Source organism: Habropoda laboriosa, unplaced genomic scaffold (assembly GCF_001263275.1).
Source record: "Habropoda laboriosa isolate 0110345459 unplaced genomic scaffold, ASM126327v1 scaffold1122, whole genome shotgun sequence".
NCBI lineage: Eukaryota > Metazoa > Arthropoda > Insecta > Hymenoptera > Apidae > Habropoda > Habropoda laboriosa.
In genome coordinates, this window is record NW_017101194.1 from 74,540 (window position 1) to 99,251 (window position 24,712).

General features: G+C 45.0%; 1 protein-coding gene across 1 annotated transcript in view; it reads right to left on the minus strand.

The window, feature by feature from the left end:
• The window catches only part of LOC108578061 (dynein heavy chain 10, axonemal-like), a 28,667-nt gene extending 12,882 nt beyond the window's left edge, over positions 1 to 15,785 (minus strand). The window contains 14 exon segments of the mRNA XM_017941316.1: positions 112 to 259; positions 347 to 425; positions 428 to 630; positions 1,848 to 2,179; positions 2,182 to 2,310; positions 3,015 to 3,324; positions 6,766 to 7,058; positions 7,061 to 7,083; positions 7,421 to 7,637; positions 7,712 to 7,928; positions 8,692 to 8,785; positions 10,647 to 10,656; positions 15,491 to 15,590; positions 15,592 to 15,785. Of these exon segments, the coding sequence (XP_017796805.1) occupies positions 112 to 259; positions 347 to 425; positions 428 to 630; positions 1,848 to 2,179; positions 2,182 to 2,310; positions 3,015 to 3,324; positions 6,766 to 7,058; positions 7,061 to 7,083; positions 7,421 to 7,637; positions 7,712 to 7,928; positions 8,692 to 8,785; positions 10,647 to 10,656; positions 15,491 to 15,590; positions 15,592 to 15,785 (2,349 nt within the window).
• Between the last annotated feature and the right edge of the window lie 8,927 nt (positions 15,786 to 24,712).

The window sequence follows — 24,712 nt, forward strand, 5'->3', positions numbered from 1 at the left end:
TTTATTATTTTTTTTACATTTTTTATTGAAAGGAAAGTGTAAGAGTCGCTTTTAAAAATTTATGATTAGACTGTAGTAATGAGATCAAAGTGATAGAATTAGAGAACGTACTCCTATGGTCATCATATAATTGATCGCAGTAGCCTTAGCGTAGAGTGCTGTATCGAACATGGGGTTTGACACCTTCGTGATAAGGTACATCCGGAATTTAGGATCATAATCCAGTTCCTTCTCCCCAAGAAGAACGAACATTCGACCACTAACATCTGTAATAACAAAATTTCATCTTCAACATAAAAATTATTTCAGTTATTTAACGGTAAAATTTGAGAGCACTTGTAAGAACTTAATTTGTATATTTTTCGACAGAACATTATCTAAAACAGGATCAACTTCATCAACGTCCAGAAATAAAACTAGAAGACATATTCAATCGCAAGTTCCACTTGTTTCAAGAAATCTGAATCACTGAACGATAAAACTTTCAAATTCTTCTTTTGTTCTTTTTTTTTTATCCAATTCAGAACTTGCTGTTGAGGATCGATGCAAATAGGAAACCTGGATGCTCGGATGGTTAGAATCCCGTTTTGCACGGATAATTCATCCGGTGGAAGGTCTTCAGAAGCCCAGCTGAAAGAAATTTCAATTTTATTCAAATATTTCTATTCGAGTTTTTCACCAATAACAATTACCACCTTGAATAGCTCCGGAATCATGAAAGTAAGAGAAAAATTTGTCCCAAGGAAAGTTGCTCACAATAAAGGGTGCTATCGTATGGTCAACGAGTTTTTCATAGGTGAAGTCGCTGAAGAGATGTGAAAGTCAACCCTGTTTTTTTTTTTAATGATATGCCACGTTTGCTTATTTATTTGCTAATAACAGCCCTTGAGATTAATACAGAAATAACAAAACATCAGTTAAGATCGTAAAAGGTTCAGTACATTACTACTTCTGGCTCAATTTCTCTTTTAACGACGTTAGAATTTATCAAGGTATATGTACCTCTGTGATCTTGACTGACCTTGTGTTACAGATTTTTGTGTTTTTCTTAGTAGCGACTATTAACAAATAAATAAAAAATTACGACATTATCGTTAAAAAAATAGAGATGACCTTCACATCTCTTCAGCAACTCTACTTGCAAAACAATTGTTATAACTATTCGATGGCTTTTTTCATACCAAACAATTTTTATTTTAAAAATTTGTTTCTTACTCTTATGGTTCCGAAAATATTCATGGTGATAATTCTTATTGGTCCACCTTGTACTTACAGTGGATGATTAAATTATTAGAACCACCTGTAAGAAATTGACGGTTTTACAGTATAACGATTAATTTTCAGATGAAAATCTAGTTATACTGAATTCTTATTATTGTTTTTACGAAGTATTGATGTTTACAAATTGCAAATATACACTTGGCAACACTTTAGACAATATTATCTGTCATATGGACGTTATTTCGTATCAGTACTGCAAATCGCCACTTGTTACAGTTTTGTTAGTTTATAGATCGTGAGCATTTTAATTTTTGTTGCCGTATTTTTACTACTTATAATACATAGTAAATTACTTAATATGTATCGTAAAAAGAATGAAGGCTGTAATTGCAGCAAAAGGTAGCGCTACCAAATACTGAATTTACTGTTACTTCTGAACTGTATTTTTTAGAACTATATAAGCTAAGTTTAACTGTTGTTTGAACGATCGTTAATTAAAAATGATCTAGTGTGAAAACCTTGATATTGTGATTTTATTTCTGCACAAACACAAAAAACATATTTTTCGTATTGTGGCTCGAATAATGTGATCACCCACTGTACAATGAAAGAAAGGTAAGTCTTACATGCTAATTTCAACGTCATTGCTCTATTCAGTCTCGATCCTGAATGTGTCTGCAAAAGAGATCTACTTGGTTACAATACTATTCCACCAAACGTCGTACAACATCTGGTTTCTGTACTCGTAAGAAAATGGTCCACAATAAGCAAGAAATCCAGCACTGAGTAAACAGTTGCCAATTATTTTTTCTATCTGTTCATGCAGACTTTCCAATTCTTTCTTCCAACGTTAATTTTCTGAGGATAATCCGTTGATTAATTTATCAGCGGCTATTAATCGTCTCTGAAGGAGGTCTGTCTCCTCTTGTAATTTTTGCTTCTCAGACATAGCGTTCTCACATATTTCACGTTTAACTCTGCTATAGCCTTCTCGATTCTTTCCAATTCTCGCTCTTCCTTTTCTAGAGCCTTTCGAGCTTTCTCCGATTAAGATTCTAAGTCCTTCACTCTCTCTATCTTTGGTTTCACCTGAAACAAGTTTTCGAAAGAGATAAAGTTGAGGCAACAGTTGTTGAATTTTTTAAATCTGTTTCGTTTCTTGAAAGTTAGAATTTTAGGAATTCATTTCGTAGAAGTTAGAATATTAGAAATTCATTGTTGTTGTGGAAACGCGTTTTCTTTTAATATTTACAAGTGCTTCTGTTAAATTTTCTCGGTTGACGTGTCTGTTGTATGTCTCATTTAGAGTATAACAATTCTACGATACTTTATTAAAATATTGTAGTGTAGGAACCGACGGAAAAATGTCGAGGGACCCAACGGGAATCGAACCCGGGGGACCTTCGGCTTAGCAAGTCGAGGCTTTGCGAACTACGTCAACTACTCTCTCTCTATTTTCTTTTGTCGGTTTCCTATTTGGGTATGGAGGCCCCGATATTGCAGTAGTATCGTAATTTTAAGAAAATGTAGTTTTAAGAAAATGTGGCGAACGTAAAAGAGAAAGCGGGCGACGAGAGATGAAAGCCAGACTCAACGGGAAAAACCCCGGTGACGAGAGGCCCACGAAGGGGCTGGTTATAAAGTGTGGCGGGCGAGAGATGAAAAGACATGTTGTTGGAAAAGTCGAGAAGCGTGGGTCAAAGTCACATGTATTATAGTTATCTGTATATTTTTGTTAATAAACATCTGTATATATTTCTAATTCCACAATATTAAACGTCAATTGAAAATACCTCTCTGTAAACAGCACACTAATCCAATACAGCTAGCACAAATTTGTATAATCCATAGCCAGCATTACTGATAGACTGCATCTGATCCAGTTTCGTACTCTTCTTTATATGAGCCTTTATCGCTTGTTGCTGTTTCAGTGTAATCTTATCGCAATTGATCTTATCGCAAATCTTATCTTGCAGTATTCTCAAGAACGTTGGATCGCTCATCATCCCCTTCACACCCTTCCAAGAGATATCTTTAATGCCTCGTAGCATCGCCACGCATTCTGACAGAATTTGCACTGGCTCTGGAGGAGTTGCGAATGATCTGTAATATTTTCACATTTTTTTTTCTGCATTCACAAAAATGAAAGAACAATTTTTCTTGTATTCGAAAATATTTTGGAGCGGAAATGATAACGTTCTTTTTTCACGAAATCTGTTGAGAATTCTCGTAATCCTTTTATCTAAGATTTTCGTATCTATTTTTAGTAAGACGCGTTGGAGGTTTCCGTAAAAAGAAAAAACAAATTCGTTCTTCAGTAAACCTTATCGTATTCAAAAAAATATCCCCAAAAGAAATAATTACAAATTCTTCCTCAACCTCACTCTCGAGTAACAATACCATTCCGCTCCACCCTGTATATTGAACGAAGTTATAGTATATTTAAGTGTCTATAATATTTATTAACCCTTGTACAGAAATCGGGTCAATTTTACCCAAAATCATGTTACAAATTCTTTTTCCTTTGTTATTAAATGCATCATTTGGACTGAAACTTTTTCATATCCTTAAACATCTAATAAGCATTAATAATTTTTACAAAAAAGAAAAAAATTTGTATGGTTTTTTTTTCATGGAAATTAATTATATTATTCATGCTCACTTATGGAATTTATGAGTTCATTTGATTCGATATAGGTGTATGTAGTAAGTATTATACATAGCTTTGGATGCTTCCTCTGTTGCATATTCCTTTCTCACGAACGCTATATGCTCTTTTGTTTTCCGTAATACAGTGTGTTAAGAAATGATAGGTAAATTCTACATGTATTGTCGTAACTTATGAACAAATGTATGAATCGATCTGAAATTTTCAGGATACTAAGTTCTTATATTAATAAAATTCTCTGTTAAATATTATTTAGAAGCATCGGTTCAAAAAAAAAAAAATTAGGAATGATTTTCCGAACGTAGCCAGTTTTTGACCGTTAAGAAATGATAGGTTCTGTTAAGGTTCTGTTACGATACGGACGCGTCTCTGCTATTTTTGAGATTAAGGTTTGAATACGCGTTTAATGTTTCGTTGGCTAGTTATTCCTTATTGCCAGGAGGGCTCCAAACCTCTCATAAAAGCGGAGAATTTGGAGTTTCTTCGTGCATCTCAATAGCAATTGACATTTTTGAGATTAAGGTTTGAATACGCGTTTAATGTTTCGTTGGCTAGTTATTCCTTATTGCCAGGAGGGCTCCAAACCTCTCATAAAAGCGGAGAATTTGGAGTTTCTTCGTGCCTCCCACCCAAATTTCACCCCCGTCAAAGGACCCAAATGGACGGACAAGAACATATAAAAGGACTGAACAGTGACCGACAAAAGGAGTGTGACATTGTTGTAAGAACAAATTGGTGAAATAGAACTCTGAACTCTTGTACGAACGATTACACGAACTTTGAACCTCAGGACATTGGACTCGCACATATTTAACATTTAAGAACTTAGTTATATTGTATTTTTGGTACATAAAAAACTGTGTTGCAAATAAAGAATTAGTTGCTAAATAATCAGGCTTCACGAACATTGTGGGAGCCAACAGGTTCATTTTAAGAAACATATTTACATATCGACATTTAAAATTTTTTATCAAAGCAAGAATGGAAATTAATATTTAATAGGCCTTCCGCCACTTTTAATTAAGAAATTGATCCGTTCTGGCATAGATTTTACAAGATTCATAAGTTGCCGATCCGTAACGCGATTGCAAGCGTTTATAATTGCCGTTTTGAGCTCGTTTATGCTACTGAATTGACGGCAATCCTCGTAAACATCGCATACCAGTTGTCCCCATAAATTCTCTATGGGGTTAAGGTCAGGGGACCTTGATGGCCATATTAATGTTTCTACATTTTTCACATTTAACCACTGCTTAATACTTCTCGAAGCGTGTACTGACGCATTGTCGTGCATAAATTTCAATTTGGCAGATGAAAAACGTTGAATATAAAGCACAAGATGTTCCTCTAAAACAGCTTGATATTTTTTTGAGTCAAGACTCAGACTTCTTGAAGTTTTTTTGTGTGTCGAGGAAGGCTAATGTTGTCCAAACCATTACGGAACCACCACCAAAGTTACGCTTCGAAAAGTAACGCGGTTCTGTACGTAGATCATGCCAATAGTTCGCCAACCCATCTGGCCCGTCTAAGTTAAATTTTTTTTCGTCGGACCAAACGATATGAAAATTCAAAAATAAACTACAATACCGAATGCCACTGATGCCACGTGGTGTCAATTTCGGCGGTCTTCTAGGAGCTTTTTCGCACCATATTCGTTCCCTTTTTTTAGAAATTGATTCACCACATTACAAGATCTACCTATACGACGACCAATTTCACGATTAGACATGCCAGAGTCTTTGTACGCCATTATCTGTCCCTTTTCTTTTTCATTCAGAGCTTTCCCTTTGCCCATTTTTTAGAAAATACTATATAACTTAACACTATAATATCTCAATGTTTTATTCACTGTAGATGCGTAGGAGGATTCGTAGGAGGTTAATCACTGTTTGCTTCGTTTACGATCAGATGTTAAATATAAAATATGAAAATAATGACGGTGTTAAGTGGCAAAGTTCACAGTGAATATATTCCAACGAAAAAAATATTATGATATAGTAAGCTTTTATACATTAATACATCTCTTAACCACCCTCTTAGTAAGTGAACCTATCATTTCTTAACGGTCAAAAACTGGAAAATCGTGGAAAGTTCGGAAAATCATTCCTAATTTTTTTTTTTAACCGATGCTTCTAAATAATATTTAGCAGAGAATTGTATTAATATAAGAGCTTAATATCCTGAAAATTTCAGATCGATTCATACATTTGTTCATGAGTTACAACCATAAGTATAACTGAACCTATCATTTCTTAACACACTGTATACCTATTCTGACAATGAGTTCATTTCGAGTCTTACAAAGACTGGTGAAACACGTTATTAGTAGTTATTGTAATTCGACAAATAACAAAATTTATAGTACGGTGAAGATATTTTTGACGATAACTCATTTAAAAGAAGATTATGTAATAGAAACAGAAATAGGTAAAGAAAGTTCAGATTTCGAAGAAAGTTTAGATAACCTTCCTTTAAATGAACGCATAGAAATTGAACGTAATAATTCTAGATATTATAAACCAAGAGACAACTCTATATTAGGGCGTGCTAGTGCAATATCTCAAAATGGCCGAACGTGAAAAGAAAAGATTGATTGTCTCGTCTAGGATCGACAAGGCTAACGACTATATTTCGTATAATTTCAATATAATATTAAAATTATATTGTACAAATTTCTGAACTGTACACTCAGTTCTGAACTGAGTTTTATTTTTTTATACTCATTTCTTGTAAATATATGATATGGGGTCAAAGACCGAAATTTACTTATTCGTGTAACTTTACAAACTCCGTACAAGGGTGAAATTCTTCAGAAAATTAAGGTTACATTGCACGTTATTCGTTTTAAAATCAGAGTAAATAGAAGAGTAATAAACTTAATTTCAATGATGTCCGCTTTCTCGAGTTCTCCCAGGGCTGCTCTAGCCGCATCGAGCGCAGGCTGTGCTTCTGACAACGCCTTCCTCGCTTCCGTTTGCTCCTTGGTGATGATCTTCCTCTGCACCTCTATCTCTTGCCTCTTCTCCTCGCTTAGCCGCTTCTTCTCCATTGCAATATCCGTGCTTTCCCCAATCGAAGCCAATAATTGCTCGCAGTTTCTTGTCTGATCGGCCACTTTTACTCTTTGCATCGCCAGGATCTTGTTCAGCTCGTTCAACGTAACCGATGCGACGCCTCCACGATCTTCTGCAGACCTTTGAAATTGAACAAAAATATCTTTCTAACTAAAAAATACTTTTTAAATGTTAAATTTACAAGAGGGATATACTTTAAGAACGATTAAAAAAGAAAATGAAAAAAATGCAAAATGAGAGTACTTCGATAAATGAAAATGAGAAATGAGAACATTTTCAGAGTAATTAAAACAAAATTTTGTAATTTAAAATAAACGAGAGTATTTTAAGAGTAACTTAAAGACAAAAAAAAATTGAAATGGAAAAAAGAGTTTACCATACTCTTTAACAGTATATTCGAAAATATTTTGAAAAAGTATAATTTTCATATAGATTTCTGATGATTTTTTTCAAGCACCTCCAGAAAGTCGATCGCATTGCACATTTATGTAATCCTTCGTTTCTACCAGGAGGTTCAGATACGTGTTTATGAAGTCTAAGTAATGTTTAGGCGTGACGTAATTTCTTCTGCGCAATTTTAATTGGAAATCGATCGTGTAGTCCCAGACAGTCTTACGAACGAACACCATATGCTCTACCAGAGCTACTCTGTTAGTCTGTGGCACGTTCGGGTTCTGAAATCAGATCAAGTTCGTATTATACAGTTCACTATAAATGTTTCAAATAATTGCGAATTAAATAAAATTACATCTCTCAGTGTCACGTTAGCTACAGCTACTAAAGCCTGTTCAGGCTATGGGAACATCCAGTCTATAGTGGTGCTGTTCACTAAACCAGGATAACTACGACATCTTGTTCTCAACAAATCCCCCGATGAAATCATGGATAATGTGATTCGTAGAGTTTGTAGGCTAGTCTTCACGAAATAGGTCCACACATTTTTTCTGAAACCCAAGAAGAATATTCTCAACTACTCGAGTTACAGTTTGCGTTCTTCTTTATTTTATTCTTCTTTAACCCTTTAGGCTCTTATACAGGGTGAGTCATGTAAAACAGGCCACCTAATTATCTTCTCTGGCTATGGTGGTAGAAGAAAAATTTTATACGTAATTTAAACGGTATCAAAGAGTAAATAAGATGGAAGAAATGGCAAAAACTGAAAAGAAGTTTCACATTTGATTTTAAATTTTAGAGTCCAAAGTTATTTCAAGGTCTGCTACAACATACAGTAGGAAAATATATAATTCTTCTAAAAAAATATAGGTGATCTTGAAAAGAACAGAAAAAATGGCATTTAAAAAATATTTGTTCTTCCACATTATTCACGTTTTGTAAACCTTTAAATTAGGTATTAAAATTTTCTCGTGGCCCTTATTTTACGTGGCCCATCCTATATATTTCTTATTTTCAAAATAAATTTATATATCAGTTTATTTGTGTATTATCATATTATAGTTTACATATTAATTATTATACAAAATATATAGAAAAATTGGTGAATCTCCTAACGTGATCGCCTATAATTATTTTATTAGCCTCATAATATAGTTCAAAGAAGCCCTTAAGAAGATAATAACATCTTTTTTTAAATTTTTAGTCACCTTTAGTTTTAATAGATCTAAAAATGTTTAAGCCTATCTTTCCATTGTTATATCCGTTAAATAAATAAAGATTTAATTCGTGAACGCATAAAATCACACTGAAAATTTATAATCAAATAAATCATACTTGTTCACCCCGAAACCAGCTTCCATAGTTTGGTTCCTACAATTGTTCATAATTTCGTCCTTGTCCTCATCGGTGAACAACGACGGTACCACTCCTGTCATCAGCATATTGTTGTTACGGATTACGCTTTGTGTCCTTATATGGAGCGGAATTTCGGTTAATTAGATAGGAGGCCTGGAACATTCAACGTATGTGGTTACTACGTCGTTCTCCAATAGGTAGAAGGGTTGAGGACTGTGCGTATCGTAATGTTAGATATACCTCGAGTGGTAAAGGTATATCCTTGTGAGTTTAATTGATTCGTTACTAATGTTACTCAGGACAGGTTTGGTTGAAATGAGCGAGTCTGATTTAACAAAGCTATATATTCTAGTATAAATGCGTACTTACAAGTTGCTTCGGTCCACTGATCGGTTACAATGATAGTTAAATACACCTATCCCCCGATTTACACGGTACTTTATTTACACGATTTCACTTTTACACGGTTTTTAAATTTGCCCCGGCCCGGATCGAGAAGATGCCCTTGCCCGCCGAACAGGACGGACCTGTCCTGCAGATTATTTGGATAGGAGGAAAAGGTGAAAAATAATACTCCTGCAGATTATTTGGATAGGAGGAAAAGGTGAAAAATAATACTCTCCTGCCCCTCGGGAGATGGGAAATTCTCCTGAGGGATAGGAGGGGACGGGGGGAATATTTAAAAACTTTGAATAAGGGATGGGATTTAATTAGGGGGGCCATCACGGAAGGGGGCCGTGGAGATCAGTCGGCCGCCGGCGGTCGCCGGGGATTGAGCTCCTCCGCGGCTCCCCCATAAGCCACCCTTGGAGGGATTTCGGTCCTTTTAAAGCCAATAGTAGTAGACTAACCAAGGGGGGAGTAGTTGCCCCCCGACCGGGGTGCCTGGGTGATGTTAGTACCTGACCTCTGGAAGAACCGCTACCCAGGCACTGCCTGGAGCCTATGACAGGGTTGAAATCGGGTCAGCCGGGCGCAGAGTGTGGAGGATTACCTGGTCAGTATTTCCTCATACCCCGCGCCGTGGGGGGAAAACCGCGGCAACGTCTAGCACGAGGTTTTGGTGAGTCGTCGGATAGGATCCGGCAGCGCCCACTCGATAGGGGTGACGTAAAACCTTTAGCATCAATATGGCGCGCGCCTATCCCGTAACATTTTTTCTTAGAGTCACCAGGTGTCGATAGGGTTGACCACCCGACAAGCCCGCTTCTCGGGCTTCGGCACATTTCACTAGAGTCTACTATTCCGGAGGATAGTACCTCCACTGCGGTGGGGGTCCCATGATGGGCGAATCCGATGGTTATAAATCCCTGCACAATGACTAAAACACAAACACAAAAAGAGAGGGAGGAGGAGAGAGAGACGGAGGACAGCACTGGTGCCTGCACTACCGGTGTCGTCGGCAGAGATGTTCAAGGAGGTGGGAGCGCAGGCGTGTCACACGCCTTCAGCTTGCCGGGAGGTTTCGGACTGTTTGACGATGACGACAACCAGCCATCGTGCAGCGGAGGGAGGCCGGACTTCGAGGAGGAACGACCGGCAAGTAGAAACACCGGCCGAAGGGGCGGATGCCATGCGCCTTCAAGGGAAAGCGTGGCTTCTTCGAGCCGCGAACGGGGTGTCTTCAGCAACTCCAGTGAAGACTCGTACGCGAATACTGGCCCGATGAAGCCTCCGCCCGTCAAGCGTACGAAGAATATGTACCGCGGCGTGAAGAAAAAGGGGAAGAAGCTGGGGAAGCCCTCTACTACCGGGGAATATCGGGACTTGGCCGCGGAAGTGGAGAATTATAATGCGGTCATGGAACGGCAACTGGAGTTGCAGAGACAGTTGGATCTCTTTGACCCCAAATCTTGGATCTCTTCGTCAAGGCGCCAAATCCCTCTGTGAAGTGGATGGTCGTGGCGGAAGAAAAGGCAGAGGAAGCCAAACACCTGCCAACAGCTGAGCTGCAAGTCCAAATGGCTAACGCATGCGAGGGCATCGAAAAGGTGGTGGGAAAGAGGACCAATTTAAAAGAATCATACCAGCAGGTCCTGAGGAATGCCTCGGCCCTGTTCAGGGCGTTCGTTGGAGAGATGGGGGGAGAACTACCTCCACGGCTCCAGCAGCACGCCTGGAAAAGGAGAACGCCGATTTGCGAAAACAGGTCGAGGACTTGACCGCCAAGGTGGAGCGGCTAACCGAGGCCGTAGCTGCTCAGAGGCGTAAGTCCGACGCCTTGAGATCCGCCTCCAAGAAGGCGGAGCCACGCCCACCATCGCCGTCGCCTGGTCCCGTAGAACGGATGACGGCGGCCATGGGAGACATGGCGGTGAGTGACGGAGCGGCTCCAATGGAGTCATAACCTTGGTGGTGGACGCTCAGGAAAAGGACCCCCCCAAGCGGAGGGCGTTGAACCCGTCCCCGGAATGGAGCGAGGAGGAGGCGATACCTCCCCCCTGTACACGAGGAGGCGGCGGTGCCCCCCGTAGTCTAGGAAGACAAGGAGGAGAGGATCCTAAAAATGGTGGCTTCAATAATCGAGAGCAAGATGGAGGCCTTTCGGGGAGAGCTTTTCCCCGGAAGGGCGATAAGAGCCCCCCTGGGTTCAATGACCGGTCCCGGAAAAGAGGACGGAGAAGGAGCAGCCGGCTGCAGGGTCATCAAAATCCAAGGCGGAGGCTGATAAGAAGAAGAAGAAGAAGAAGAAGAAGGAGGGAAAGAAGGAGAAATCGCCCCCCCCCAGGGGGGGCATACCACAAATGCCCAGCGTCTGCTGCGATAAAATGAATGTGGTCGGAAGGAAGGAGGGGAAGACCGCCCCCAAGAGGCAGCCCGCCCTCCAGAGGAAGACGGAGGCACCGCTCAAAGTGCGCCTGGCAAGGGCGCCGAGGACGGCGGCTGTCACTATGAGTATCCCCCCGGAGGTGAATATGTCGTACGCGGACGCGATGAAGAGCGCCCGCGGGAGCGTCAACCTCCGGGAGGTGGGAATAGAAAATCTGAAGCACCGCAGGGATGCGACAGGCAGCATGGTCCTGGATGTGCCGGGACCAGAAAGTGCTGTGAAGGCGAGTTGCTGGCGGAAGTGCTGTTTCACCCCTAAGGGTGAAAATGGTGGAGGTCCTCGAGGGGACGGGTGTGAAAGGGACCAAGAGGGCGGAGATTCGTGTAAGGGGGCTGGACATCTCGACCAGGCTCCAGGAGGTGGCGGAGGCCGTCGCTGCTGCGGGTGGCTGCGAGGTGGGGGAAGTTAAGACCGGAGAAATTCGGTTCCCCCCTACCCGGGGTGCTGCAGCGGTGTGGTTCCAGTGCACCCTCGCAGCCGCTCGCAAACTAGCGGCGGCAAGTAACATTACGGTGGGCTGGTGCCGATGCCGCGTCGAGGCATTGGCGGTCCGCCCACTCCAATGCTACTGGTGTCTGGAGATCGGGCATGTCCGACAGACATGTAATAACCCGGAAGACAGGAGTGGGCGGTGCTACGTATGCGGCAGCACCAACCACCGTGCAAGTCAATACAAGGAGACACTTAAGTGTCCCTTATGCAGTGACCTTGGAAGACCGTCTGGTTACCGTCTGGCGGGCAAGGGATGTGCCCTCAAGAGGAGGGGGCAAAAAGGCTGCAACGCCCCGCCCCCAACCTAACAGACGGCAATGGAGACTGGCGAATCGCTCGAGAAGGAGATGCGCCAGCCCGACCAGAGGTGAGCCCGGAGGGGGCTAAGCCCATTAATGGCGGGTCAACGCCTCCCCCAGGCCAACATAAACCACTCGCGCAGGACTCATGACCTTTTGGATCATACCCTGCGCGAGTGGAAGGTCGTGCTGGCACAGCGACGAGTGTGGCCGAGTGGCCATAGTGTGGAGCGGCACGCCCGACCCCCCTTGCTCTCTCATAGAGTGGGGGGCCGGGTTCGTCGCGACACTGTGGGGGGAGGGGCTGGTGGTGATAGGGTGTTACGCCCCGCCTCTCCTCAGCCTAGCTGAGTTCGAGGAGTATCTGGACGGGGTGCACGCGTGTCTTAGTCGCTGCCTGCCCTGTCCGATATTGGTCCTGGGGGACTTCAATACCCACTCGACGACGTGGGCGTGACCCAGGACTAACGGGCGAGGCGGGGCCGTTGAGGACTGGGCGGTGGAGGCCGAGCTTTTGAACCGGGGCTCCACGCCTACGTGTGTGCGGCAGCAGAGGACATCTATAGTCGACTTAAGTTGGGCGACACCTGCTGCCGTATGGCGTGTGACGGGGTGGTGGGTGGCGGAGGAGGTGGAGTCGCTGAGCGACCACCTCCACATTCTATTGCATGTTTCCACCACCCCGCGAAGACCACACCGTCCCTGCCGCCTGGAAGAACTAACATCACAGTGGGCGCTTAAGCGCCTGGACAAGGACGCCCTGATAGCCGCCATCCGTGTCGTGGCCTGGGTTGCTGATAGCAGATTCGGGCCCGTCGACGCTCGGGAGGGTTCGGAATGGTTCCGGGAGCATATGACGGCGGTGTGTGACGCCGCCATGCCCCGGGTCAAGGCCCTCCCAAGGCGGGCCACTACTGGACGTCGGTACAGATCGCAGACTTGCGAAAAGTCTGCGTGAGGGCCGACGCCGGTACGCCAGAGCCCGCCGAAGAAGGCAGCGCGACGAGGCACGGACAGAAACGCTGTACAAGGATTATCGTGATGCCACGGTGGCCCTGCAGCGGGCCATCAAAGATCCCAAGGCTCAGGCATGGAAAGACCGGTGTGAGTTTTTATTGTGCGGGGAGGTATGCTGTTCCTATGATTATGGTGGGTTTTGCTTTAACTTTTATTGTCGCTTCTATTGGTATGGTGTGCGATTGTGAGGTGTGTTCGGTGTGGAGGTTTTTGTGGGCGAGAATGGGTACTCCTCCACGTTTTTGGATTGTCTGGCCGTTTCTGTATATTTTGTAATTTGGTATATGTAGTCTGTCTGCTTGTTTTAGCCAAGTTTCTGTTATTATTGCTATATCTATTTTTTGGGTTTTAAGGAAAAGTTGCAATTCTTGTATTTTGGTTTTAAGACTAGTGGGGTTAGAAGTATTCTAGTCATTGAGGAACGTAGACACTTATTTGTGGTACAGTTTGTTAACTTGCTTGTTAGGATTTCGAAGGCTATGATCATTGTTTTTATGTTGCACAGTGATTTGATTTGTGAAATTAATTCGAATATTCCATGTATATTTTGATAGTCGCTGTTGTTGTCTGTTGCTTCGAGTGGATTGTGAGGAGTACTTCTTGTTGCGTTTCGTGCTGTTGCTTGTGCATATGTTCTAGTTTGAGGTAAAGATGGGTGGGTTTGTATTCTTGTCGTAAAGGGGTGCGTTTGAATTGTTGATGGGATTGTGTTACGTGCGATCGTCTGAGTTGGTGGTTGGCGAGGATTTATTTGTGTGTATGCTTGTTTGGTCAGGTAAGCCAGGAGTGCGGGACATTGGTTGTAGTTGGCTGGGTGGTCCCCTTTGCAGTTATAGCACGTGGCTGGTGTGTCCCTGGTTTTTTGGCAGTCTTTCGTGAGGTGACTTCCTGTACATTTGACGCAGTTTGGGTTCTTGTTGCAGTTGGACGATGTATAACCGTGTGCTTGACACCGGTAGCAGTGAATAAATGGTTTTTGGAGTCATACTTCTCCCAGTATATCCTGACTCTGAAAAGTGTGCCTGCTTTCCTAACCTGCTGGGGTGATATTCCGGGGGCAAATGTTATTTTGTATACCGGGTGGCTATTTTGTTGGTCTTTTTGAATTTCTATGCATGTTAGTGGGTTTAAGCTATTTAGTTTGAGTTCTTCTGTTATTTCTTTGGGTGTAAATCTTTGGAGTCCTTTCAGGACCATAGCTATGGTTTTTTCTCCTGTTAGGGAGTAAGTGTGATATTGTATAACATGTTGTTCTCTAGGCAGAAGTTTTTGAAGCTGTTATGGTCTTCTAATGTTTGGAATTTTATTTTTGTCTGGTTTCCCAGATATTTTATTGTGAATTTGTCTCGATAAGTGTCTTTTAGGGTAGTTATTAGGGTTTTGTATTCTGTTATTTTTGTATGAATGTGTATTGGTGGAGGGTTGTTGGTTTGTTGCTGTGCTGGGATTTCTGTCGGGTTAGGGTGTTCGAGGTTCGTAAGTCCCATTTGTTTGTTGTTTGGGAACTCTGTGGTTGTTTTGGGGGTTCTTTCCGCGTCTGTCTTTTCTTTCGCGAAACATTTTGGTAAAAGGTGGAATGGGTTGGATGTTGAGACGTTTGGGGTATGTTCGAGTTCCATACCTGATTCCTTTGGTGCTGCTTCCTGTCCTGGTGAATCGCTTAATGATAGGGATCTTTTCCTAATCTTCAGGATGTCGTACGGGCTGGCTGCCTTCCCAGCATGGTGTCTTGCAGTTTTCAGCTTGCTTTTGTTCGGGAGGCTCCTGGAGTTTGGGATGCTTCTTGTTGTCCAAGGTCTGGTGACCTGGTAGTGTTCCGGGCTGCTGTGTGTGTTTTTCCTCTGGTGGTTGTTTGCCTTCCGCTTGCGGCGGTGTGTTTATGTTAGGTTGGGTTTTTGTTCTGTATTTTGAGTGCTGTTCTTGATTTGCGACTTTCGATGCTTACTGTTCCGTGGTCGGGCCCCCGAGCATCAAACATCGTGCCCTTATATACACCAAAAATCGTGGGTTTTTGTGGTGGGGGCCCTAGATTTTCGTGGGAACGGAATGCGTTCGTTAACCCTATCTCGAGGGCCTTCTTGGGGGTGCGCGCTAGGCGGAAGTCTCGGCGCCGCCGTGTCGGCTAGTCTGCGTACGTAACATTGTTCACCAGCTCCAAGAAACTCTCATCAACAATATGAGAAGAAGTGAAGAGAAAAACAATTTTTTCATTGCTCACGCCAACCATATTATAGAAGCTTCATAAAAGAAGCTTCCTTGTAGCCTCTGGTTAAACTTATTTCGAAGGTACGATAGCTAGCTGCGAATGCAACCAGTTTTATCACCGATTTCTTCCCACTTCCACCGATTCCAATCACTAAAACATAGCCTCTGTGCATTCTGAGCGCACGGTGCACTCTAGCCAGGTGCTCGAGTGCGTCGTTGAAGAGCACCATGACGTTGTATACTGAGAACATCGAGATGAATCTTGGGTCCTAACCTTTCAAACGCAGAGTGGCATATTCGTATAATCGACATACTTTATTCATTAAATGGTCATTATATGCAGTTCCAAATACTTTCTCTCGTCGGAACATTGCAGAATTGGTGGTGTGACAAGAGCTTTCTTCAGTTTGTCGAACGCTTGCTGTTGCCTAGCAGTCCATTCCCATGTGGCCTTCTTCTTCGTGAGCATTGTCAGTGGTTGAGCGGTGGCGGCGAAATTCGGTACAAATCGTCTGTACCAAACACAAGTTTGTAAAAAGGAAATTAATTGTTTTAGGTTTATGGGTGCACGCATGTCATGGATGGCCTTGACTTTCTCGGGATCGGGTAAAATGCCTTTGGGTGTTAAAATATGTCCAAGATACTTGATTTCTGGGCAGCAAAAACGACATTTCCGCCGGTTCATACGTAAACCGAATTTGCGTAGTCTGCCGAAAACCGCTTGTAAATCGTCCAAATGTTCTTGAAAATTTGATGATAGTACCAGAAGATCGTCAAGATAGACGGCACATTGCGTGTCCCCAAACCTGCTCTCATCCGGTCCATCAGCCGCTGAAACGTCGCCGGTGCATTCTTCAGTCCAAACGGCATTCGTTTAAAGCGAAATATTCCAAACGGTGTCGTGAAAGCTGTTTTATCCCGGTCCTCTTCTCTCACGCCGATTTGCCAACAGCCAGATTCTAGATCCAACGCTGTCATATACCCCGGTTTCTTCGCTGCATGGAGCAGATCATCGATTCATGGTAACGGATAGGAATCTTTTTCTGCACTAAGCCAACGGGCGTAGCCCATGGTGACTCGCATTCTTCTACAATATTTCCCTGCAACATCTTTTGTATTTCCACCCGGAGCTTGTCTCGTTTCACGGGTGGAAGCCGGTAAGGTGGTACCGCGATTGGAGCATGATCGCCAGTCGCGATCCGGTGAACGGTTTCCTCCGTTGCCTGAAACAAATCAACATTGGCCCGCAGTAATTCGCCCTCCCTTATCTCTTCTATCTCCATGGCCGCAACGTCCAAGCAAATCGATTCATATGACTGTACACACTTCTCGAGTAATTTGTCAAATCCTGGCTATCTCATCGGATGTTCGCTTGATTCCCCTTGCATTACTTCCATGGGTTCTTCTGCGTCGAGGTATGCTTCTAAGTCGGTCGGTCCTGCGTCGCGTATTGGGCTTACTGGAGCTGGTGGTGGTTTCGCGAATTTTTCGATCTTCTTGAAAATTGCCGTGTCGACATCAGGATTTCCTTTCTCCTCCCCCTCGACGAAAGGTACTTCACGTGTGTCTGGTTCGTCGGCGAAATCGTACCGTTTATCGGGCCGGTCGACGAAGTTCCAACTTCGTTGTGGAATATTTAGTACTACGACGGTGTCGTCGATAAAATCCACGCCCAACAGAGTCCGGTTATCCTTGCTTCCTTGAAGGACACTCTCAGTTTGCAGTTTAAGGTGCGGTCTACTACCGAGAGCCCTACCCGCACGCCCCCCCCCCCCTGGGGCGTGGGATTGAGATACACTCAATCAACGCGGTCGTCCGACTAGACCCTCAAAGGGTACAGGTCGTCCGCCTACCCGTTCAGGGCTACTTGTGAGGAGGAATTCCCACGCTACGGGTGGCGCGGAGCGACTTTCCACACTCTACTAATTCTCCAGATTGGTACCGGAATTGTTCCAATTTATTATTACCGGAGTTGAAAAAGGGCCCCTGACCAGCATGCGGCCTAACCACTGCCCCTTCGATTCCGACATCAATTCGGCCAGGCCCCGGCAGTACCACTGTACTTGCGCCCCATCCGTCCCCTGGTCTGTCCGGGGAGGTCGGAATGCCCGCTACAGCCCCGGGCGTGGGCTATACGAGCTGGCCACCCGAGGTACCGTCTACATCATCGGTGGGATGTGCAAGGTGGACACCAACACCACTGCCAGTTGAGGAACCTCCCCCCACTCGGTAATGGTAAATCAGCTCAGGTATCGGGGGATCGCCAAGCCCCTAGGTACCCTTGGGTACTCAGGATGTGAGTGCACGAGGCAGCTGACCACACCTGGGCGCCGTAGAGCATTAATGGGGCGGAGACAGGCCGAATAAATTAATATTTTTAAAACTATTGAGAGTTTGGAGGATGGGGAGGTCAGGGCTTTCGATGCACCGATTACAGCAAGAGCTTTTTTGTATCTATTCGTTATGGCAGGACTCCAATTAAGTTTATAGTCGAAGGTAACTCCTAGGTAGGTGAACCTAGTGGACCAGGGGATGCAATTATTATTTAAGTATAGAGGAGGGGTTCGAGTTTGGATACCTCGCTTTCTGGTAAACAAAATGGTCTGTGTTTTTCCACAATTCTGGGACAGTTTCCAATCCGCGAAAAACTCGAGCAGGAGGGTGAGGTGATTTTGTAACTTAACCACTAAATTTTTGTGGCACTATGAAGACGAATAGATGACCGTATCGTCAGCGTACAGGGCGAGGGAAGTGTTCGTTAAGACAGGAAGATCGTTAATATAAATCAAGGAGAGTAGAGGGCCCAGCACCGAGACTTGAGGAACTCCAGATTTAATATCAAATTTATAAAATTCAGTTTATTGATTTTGTTAAGAGTTGATCTTCGGAATTAAAAGAGTTATTTTTGTGAACGGAATACTGAAATTTTTGAAGTCCCTGTTAAGCTGCGGCATAACAGTACGATTGGTTAGATACCAGTGAATGAGCTTAGTAATTCAAGGATGAAAGTTCAATTTAATTAGTGTATAGATAAGGCCGTTATGCCAAACCGAGTCGACGGCTTTCTGAAGGTCCAGGAGGACCATAGCCGCGAATCGGATTGTGTTCATGTTATTTGCATGATACTGAGCAACCCTGATGAGCTGTTGCACGGTGGAATGGGATCTCCGAAAACCGAACTGGTGATTAATCAGGATGTTGTTCTTACTAATACAGTCGTTCATGATATTGCAAATAATTCTTTCGAGAATCTTAGATAAAACCGGGAGTAAAATAATTGGCCTGTAACTGTCAGGGAGCTTGTGATTTTTGCCAGGTTTTGGAATAGGAACCATTTTGCCACTTTCCATTGAGCAGGAAAGTAGCAATGAATAAGAGCTGCTCTAATAATGTAATAAATTTGGATAAGAATTTTGAAAGAGGCGTGTTTTAGGAGAGAGGGCGAAACCTTACCTCCTCCACACGCCTTGTTGCTTTTGAGTTTTCCCATAAGGTCGGCAATGATCTTGGGGGAGATGTACTTAGGTAAGTCTACAAATCTTGTCGGATTATAAAACTCCCTGTAGTGAAATTTCTCAAGCTTCTGATTGACCATCAGCTGGAGCGGGGAGGTGATTCGATGGGCATGGTCAAAGACACTGCCGAAGTGACTAGCAAGAACCCGAAATTTCTGTGAATTTAGGGATAACAGGTTTCCCTGGTTATCCTGCAGCGGGGGAATAACTGTTTTCTTTTTAGTGATTCTCTTATATAGAGGCCAAAAGGTGTGATCGTTAGGTTTTGCATTCTTAATTTGTTCAGTAATAAATTTGGACTTGAACTGTATAATTTTCTTTTTGATCTGTGCCGTGAGGTCTCTGCAATATAATGAGTAAATAAAATTCCCTATTTTTTGCCACTTCTTCCTTGCGGAGTTGGGAACGGCAGTTAGATTCTTTAATACAGAATCAACTACTATAAATTTATTAGACGTTGGTACCAAGTTGGTAGTCTGAAAGAACGATCTCCGGAGCGACCTGGTGAGAGAGCTGATAGCGAGATCTACGTCTCGTGCAGAAGAGATAGAGTGGGTTATGGGGCGCTTTAGCGTGAGATTGCGGTACGCATTCCAGTCAGTGACCGGGATGGAAGTGGTGGTTTTTGCGTTAGTATTGGAAGTTGGAGAGAGCATTACTGGCAGATGATCGGAACTGAGTTCGTCGAGTGTGGCGCAGGTAAGGTGATGGTTTAAATCAGAAAGAAAGAAGTCAAGAGTGGCTGGTTGGCGGTTTGGGACAAGGTGGGTGTATGCATCAGGAAACAATATGTCACAAGTGACAAGTTCGGAATGCGTTTTAAGTTCATTGCCGTTTATATTGTTATTAAAATTATTCCATAGCTGGTGTTTAGAATTCAAGTCTCCACCGATCAAGAATGGAGAGCGATGGGAGGTGAGTGTATTTAGAATGTCGCTAGTCAGTCTAACAGCAGGAGGGCAGTAGGCGGATACTACTATTAAATTAGAGGGAATTAACCTTATTGCAACGGCCTCACAGCTCCGGTGTATTGCAGTGTGTAGTGAGTGTAGTTCAGATTCTTGTGTATTAATAATGCCACTCCGCCGCGCGGGGTGCCACCAGGCCTATCGCGTCTAATAATGTTAATATCGCGCAGAAATATACTACCGCCCTGCACTAACCAAGTCTCCTGAATTGCGGCCACGACCACGTTGTTGTTAACCATAAAAAATTCGAGTTCAGTAAGTCCTTGAGATAAGGAACAGGCGTTCCAAGTGATGAAGTTTCCCGGTAGGGGGTGAAGAGGATGCTTACCCGAATAGACGCTAGATAGCTTCGAGGATAACTTCGATTTGGTCAATATTGTTTTGACACGCAGCAAATTTAGATTTAAGAGTAAGGACAATAGGCACCGCCTTGGTGCATAACTGAAGCAAGAAGCCCGTAATGTCTTGAGGGAAAAGTGATCGAGCTTGAGCAGCACCCTGGGCCTGCGCATCGGGCGCAGGTGAAGAAAAAGTGAAGAGGAGGGTTCTGTTAGGGGTGGCAGCTTTGAATTTTTTCGGCAATATAAAGTTATTGGACTTACCAATTAACTCAGTTGACTCAGTCAGGGGGGCAGGGGATGGCAGCACAGACGTCATAAAGGCAGCTTGAGAAGGTCTCAGCTGAGGTAGGAGGCTGGTGGTTGTCTCTGGCTCGACGTCCAAGAGATTCAGTCGCCTTTAATTGCACGGAAGGCGCGTTTCTTGGCGGTGGCAGCCGGCTGGCACGTGGCCAGCGGCACAGAAGTGTGACCGAGGTCACAATTCGTTTCAGCAGAAAACCCTTTTATGTTTAGTAGAGAGTTCCCACGTTTTCGGCAAGGGCACACGTAGAGGAAGTTGGTTATGGGGTGGGGGGCTGCAGAATTGTCGCCAATTGTCGCAGCGACGACAATGAGTGGTGAAGAGTCCTATGTGGTTATGTCTGTTGGTGGCTTGGTTTGATGCGCAGTCACTTGAGGCGCGAACGATGTTGCTCGTTCGACGTCCGCAAGCAGAGTGAAGCGAATGTACTTGAAACCAGAATGAGGAACTACACAGCAAGAATGCTTGGCCGCGTCCGCGGCCGTGATATTTATATTTGACCGTTGCTAATGAAGCACGGCTTATCAACAAGTCGCGTCGCTAAGTGGCTTCCTGCGCGAAACCGCGAGGCTTCCGCGCAAAACCGCGAGCTTGTTTGCCCTTGTAGCTTCTATCGCTTCGCGATTATTTGATTGTCGACAAGGATAAAGAGTCGTCCCTCTCACTTCCTCTCGCGGAATGAAAATTTTTGTCGCCGTCTTCGTTGATGGCTGTTAGTTTTATTAACAATTATTCGACATTTATTTTTATTAAATATTACTCCAACCTTAATTTACTAAATATTAACCGGAATTTCTTTTATTAGATATTCGAAATTCATTGCATTCAATATCATTCGTCATTTATTTAATTAATTATTATTCGAAATTTATTTTGTTTGATTATTTCTAACAACACGCTATGGAAATAGTCAAGTGAGGACAAAAATGTCTCCGCGTTATTTTAAACAAAGGCATTCACCAGATCTGTCTGGTCTCCGTCTTCGAGTCACGCACTGTATACTGCGATACCATAAAGTAAACAGCTCCTAGGTATAAGGGGATCCCAACTTTCTTTTTGGGTGCCCAGGAACAGTCCTTTACAACATTCAAAAGAGTAAAGACGTTTCCACTGAGTCCGTCAATAAATAGTATATCACAAGATAAAAAGACTATTTCATTTTCATAACCGATTTCCAATAGGTTATGGGCCCAGATTGCGTTGTATAAACTATTTTAGTGTAAAAACTGTGTATTGTGGTCTTTAAATAATATTTAAAATATAGTTACAATATAAACGTTATATACATATAGGTGTCTTTAGTTTAGTAATATTTGAATTAGTTCTAGTGCTTAGTGTTTTAGTGTAAAAATGGAAAACTTAAAAACCAGAAGAAACATTGAGCCTTTTGACGGTGAAAGATACAGTGTGTGGAAATTAAGAATACGCGCGTTGATGAATGAACTAGATGTTCTTAAAGTTATAGATGAAGACATTTCTACAAAGTTAAGTGTTGAATGGATCACAGCGGAAAGAGTAGCCAAGAAACTGATAGTAGAATATTTATCAGACTCATTTCTGGGTTTTGTACAACCTGGAAGTACAGCGAGGGAAGTATTAAAAAGCTTAGAAGCGACCTACGAAAGGAAGAGTCTAGCCACTCAATTAGCCTTAAGAAAAAAACTATTGAGTCTCAAATTGCAGGGTGATACACCATGCCCCGCGAGGACAGCACCTCCTCCCATTAAGGAGAAGACCAGTGTGGAGAAAAGGCAGGAGGGGCCGTGCAACCGCCTCCTGCGACTACAACTACTTCCTCTGAAAAGAAGAAGAAGAAGAAGACGGCCGCCGCTAAGTCTCCGGAAATAAAGACACAAGCACCGCGGACGAGGGCCCAACCAACCCAGACGAAGGCAGCACCCCTCCCGAGGGGGAATGGTCCAAGGTAGTTGGTAGGAGGGAGCAGCGAGCGGCACGTAAAGCCGCTGCTGCCCCCAGCCACACCCTCAAAAGGGGGGCAGAAGAAGGGGGTAAGAAGGCGGGCCAGCCCACGGTCCGCCCACCGAGGCCACCCCGGGCGACGGCGGTGGTTGTCACCGCACTCCCCGGGGCGCAGAGGAAGGTCGGCGATATATCTGACGCTTAGGCAAAGATAAAGCTCGCCGACCTTGGAATATCGACGATCAGGCCTCGGCGGGCTTTTACTGGGGTTATGTCCGGAAGGAGAGGTCTTAGACGGGGGAAATACGGTTCTCCCCCTACCGGATGGGGGCATGCTGGGTGCGCTGCTCCCTCACGGCCGCTGGGAAGTTAGCTTCCTCAGGGAAGGTACAAGTAGGGTGGTTATCGGCCCGGATGGAGGTCCTTCCCCTGAGGCCGATGCAATGTTATCGGTGTCTTGAGAAGGGACACGTTAGGAATGTGTGTAGCTGCCCGGTTGACCGAAGCGGTAAATGCTATAATTGTGGAGAGCCCGGCCACCGAGCAGCTGAGTGCTCCGCGGCCTCCCCTAAATGCCCGCTCTGCACGGACTTGGGGAGGCCATCGGGGTGCAGGCTGGGGAGTAAGTCCTGCGTTCCAGCGAACAAGAGGAGGAGGGGTGGGGGTGCGGTATCTGTAACGGCCGCAACCCCCGCCAACTGTGATTTCGGTCCAGGTGGCGGAGCGACAGCAGGAGGAGGTAACAATGGGACAGACGCCGCAGGACCTGGCTGCGGTGTCTCCTCCCTCGCCCGCGCCCTTGGAGGTGGAAGTAGGGGCGGCCGAAACGACCGCCGAAGGTAGGTCAGGTGCGGGCGGGGATGAGCCCACAGGTACGGCCTAGATTTCCGTGTCCTGCAAGCGAACCTGAACCACTCGGCGAGGGCGCAGGACTTGTTCCTGCAAACCCTGGCCGAGTGGGGGATGGACATCGCAGTGGTCGCGGAGCCCTATAGGGTCGCCGTCAACGATCCGGGTTGGATCGGGTACACGAGGGGCTCCGTGGTCATCGTAGCGGGGAGGCAGCCACTGTCCCCGCTGCTCAGGAGATTGGCGAGCGGCGGGGGGTTCGTGACTGCGGATTGGGTAGCTTCGCGGTGGTGGGGGTGTATGCCCCGCCCAGCTGGCCCCTCGCCGAGTATGTGGAGTATCTGGACGGGTTAGGACGACTTAGTTTCCCGCATTGCACCCCGTCCGATACTGGTCCTGGGGGACTTCAACGTCCACCACGAAATGTGGGCGTTCCCCAGGGCCAACGTGAGGGGCCTGGCGGTGGCAGACTGGGAAGCGGGGCTGGGCCTTCGGCTTGTCAACCGGGGTTTGGCCCACACCTGCGTGCGGTTCCAGGGGCGGTTCATAGTCGATTTGTCTTGGGCCTCCCATATCGCCGAGCGTAGCGTGTCGGGGTGCAGGGATAAGGACGAGGTGGAGACACTCTCAGACCACCGGTACTTCCGGTTTGAGGTCCCTGCCGCCCTCGCCCCGCGCTGCCCGGTTACGTCAGCACCGCGAAGATGGGCGCACAAGCGCCTAGACAAGGACGCCCTGGTGGCGGCCCGGCCTGGCTGGAAGTTCCGGCTGGGCCCGTCGCGGATGTGGAGGGGGAGGCAGAGTGGTTCCAGGGCGCGCTTCGCGACATTTGCGATTGCGCGATGCCCCGGTCCAAGCCTCCTAGAATGCGACAGGATTGCGTCAGAGCCCGACGCCAGTGCACCAGAGCCCGCTGGAGGATCCGCGACGAGGCGACGCTGTAGGGACTCTACCGCGAAAAGGTGGAGTCATTTTAGCGCGCCATCAGGAGGGCCAAGACCGAGGCGTGGTGGGAGCACCCCGGCTCTCTGGACCGGGAACCATGGTGGCGCACATAACGTATAGTTACAGGCAAAATGCGCCCATGGGCCCCACCCCGGTCACGGAGAGCCTAGAACCTCAGGTCCTATACCGTAAACCTGTGGTCATGTTTCGCAGAAACGAGGGGCTTGCCGCAACCGGCTGGCTCAAGGGGAGACAACCTCTTCCAAAATCCGTAGCCCCAAGCTGCGGTACGTGGTGAGGAGGGCGCGTTGCAGTCTT